This window comes from Penaeus monodon, chromosome 33 (assembly GCF_015228065.2).
Source record: "Penaeus monodon isolate SGIC_2016 chromosome 33, NSTDA_Pmon_1, whole genome shotgun sequence".
In the NCBI taxonomy this organism is placed as follows: Eukaryota; Metazoa; Arthropoda; class Malacostraca; order Decapoda; family Penaeidae; genus Penaeus; species Penaeus monodon.
Window position 1 is genome coordinate 25,498,401 of NC_051418.1, and position 1,522 is coordinate 25,499,922.

Here is a 1,522-nt window from a genome sequence, read left to right on the forward strand (position 1 = left end):
CATCTAAATCGTCCTCCGTCACGTGGCAAATTGATATTTGGCGGTCGTATCGACGTGCGAACGCGGAGCCGAATCCGTGCGAATCCGTGAATCCGGATAAATCATAGAAAAACGCACAACCAATTTTCCTTTTTTTTAAATGTTGAAATGAATATAGGATTTTTTTGTAAGATTTTTTTACGTCTGTTTGTTACGAGTAGCGTGCGCATAATGAACTTTTAATTAAAATAATTAATTTTTGTTAAGATTTATGGAATCATTATATGTGAAATCATTGTCTCCGTCCGCATTGTGCTTGCATGACTTTGACTGTACACTACTTTCATACAAGAGCCCTAAGAAATTTCATTTCTACAATAAAACGGTAAAAGTAGCAAAAAGTAACTTAAAATAAAAATTACGAACAATACCTACGTAGTAAGAGCTCGCATAATAAAACGTTTTGTCGCATCACCGATTTCGTTACAATTAGATATAGATAGATATAAGTAGAGAGATAAGACTACACTTAGTTTCTGCATGTTTGTGTGCACATAGCGATCCCGATGTGCACGAAACGCACGCACGTCTTAACCCAAATGTGTACGTGTTGCTGCAGATCCTCACCCACCAAGCACACCCTCCAGACAACAGGCCCCCGCCCGTCCGTGTCCTTCGCGACAATCACGCCCTCGCACAGCAGAACAGGGGCGTCCATACAGAGCCTCGGGGGCGTGGCCACCTTCACCGCGGCGGGAGGAGGGGGCGTGGCTGACGAGGGGCTGATCCTACCCCTGAGAGAACTGCACACTGCCAACTCCAACACGACCTCAATAAACAACAACAATAACACAATCGCTCTCACTTTGCACATCACGGGCACGACCAACACAGCGTCGCCTGCACGCACGACCAGGTATGTTGTGGGTCGTTGGGTTTGTGGGGGGTAGGAGTGGGGGGGAGGGAGGGGGAAGAAGGGAGTTGGGAAAGTTTATTTTAGTTGGACGTATCGACGTTTTGAGTAATCGGTAAGTATGCTTGTTTCTGGACCCAAGAATAACATAGTTCGAGGCTGAAATATAAAAACGATATGGTAAGTAATTCTGCTAATTTTTTTGCCGTGATTTCTGTTAATTTGTTCCGAAAGAGTGTCGGTTGGGAGCAGAGTGCGATTCGAGGACATAAGTTGACAGAATCATTTGGGTAAAGCAGCTCAAGTTGGGATTCAGACTCGCATGCCTCTGACTCGTGTATGCTTCTGCATAGTCGCAGAGCTATACTAAGTATTCGTTTTAGGACCTGAACGTTGATGATATTATATCCATGTATAATGGTTTCCCTCATCATCGTTTCAGTACCTCTTTCCGTTAACGATTTATGTGACAAGAATTATGCAGTAGAAGTCAGAGAACCATTTAGCTGTGCAAAATACCCTGAGCCCCTTAGCAGCGCAAACCTTTTCCAGAGCCAGCGACAAGTGCCGGAAGTCGCCCGTGAACATCTGGGGCTCGAGCCTGAAGGCTCGCGGTCAGGGCCTGTGTAT

At 45.2% G+C, this 1,522-nt stretch overlaps 1 protein-coding gene across 1 annotated transcript in view; it reads left to right on the plus strand.

The window, feature by feature from the left end:
• LOC119594316 (cyclin-dependent kinase F-4-like) overlaps nt 1-1,522 on the plus strand; it is a gene marked incomplete at both ends in the record, with an annotated part of 7,238 nt that overhangs the window by 4,901 nt on the left and 815 nt on the right. Inside the window, 2 exon segments of the mRNA XM_037943375.1 lie at nt 599-895; nt 1,445-1,522. Coding sequence (XP_037799303.1) covers nt 599-895; nt 1,445-1,522 — 375 coding nt within the window.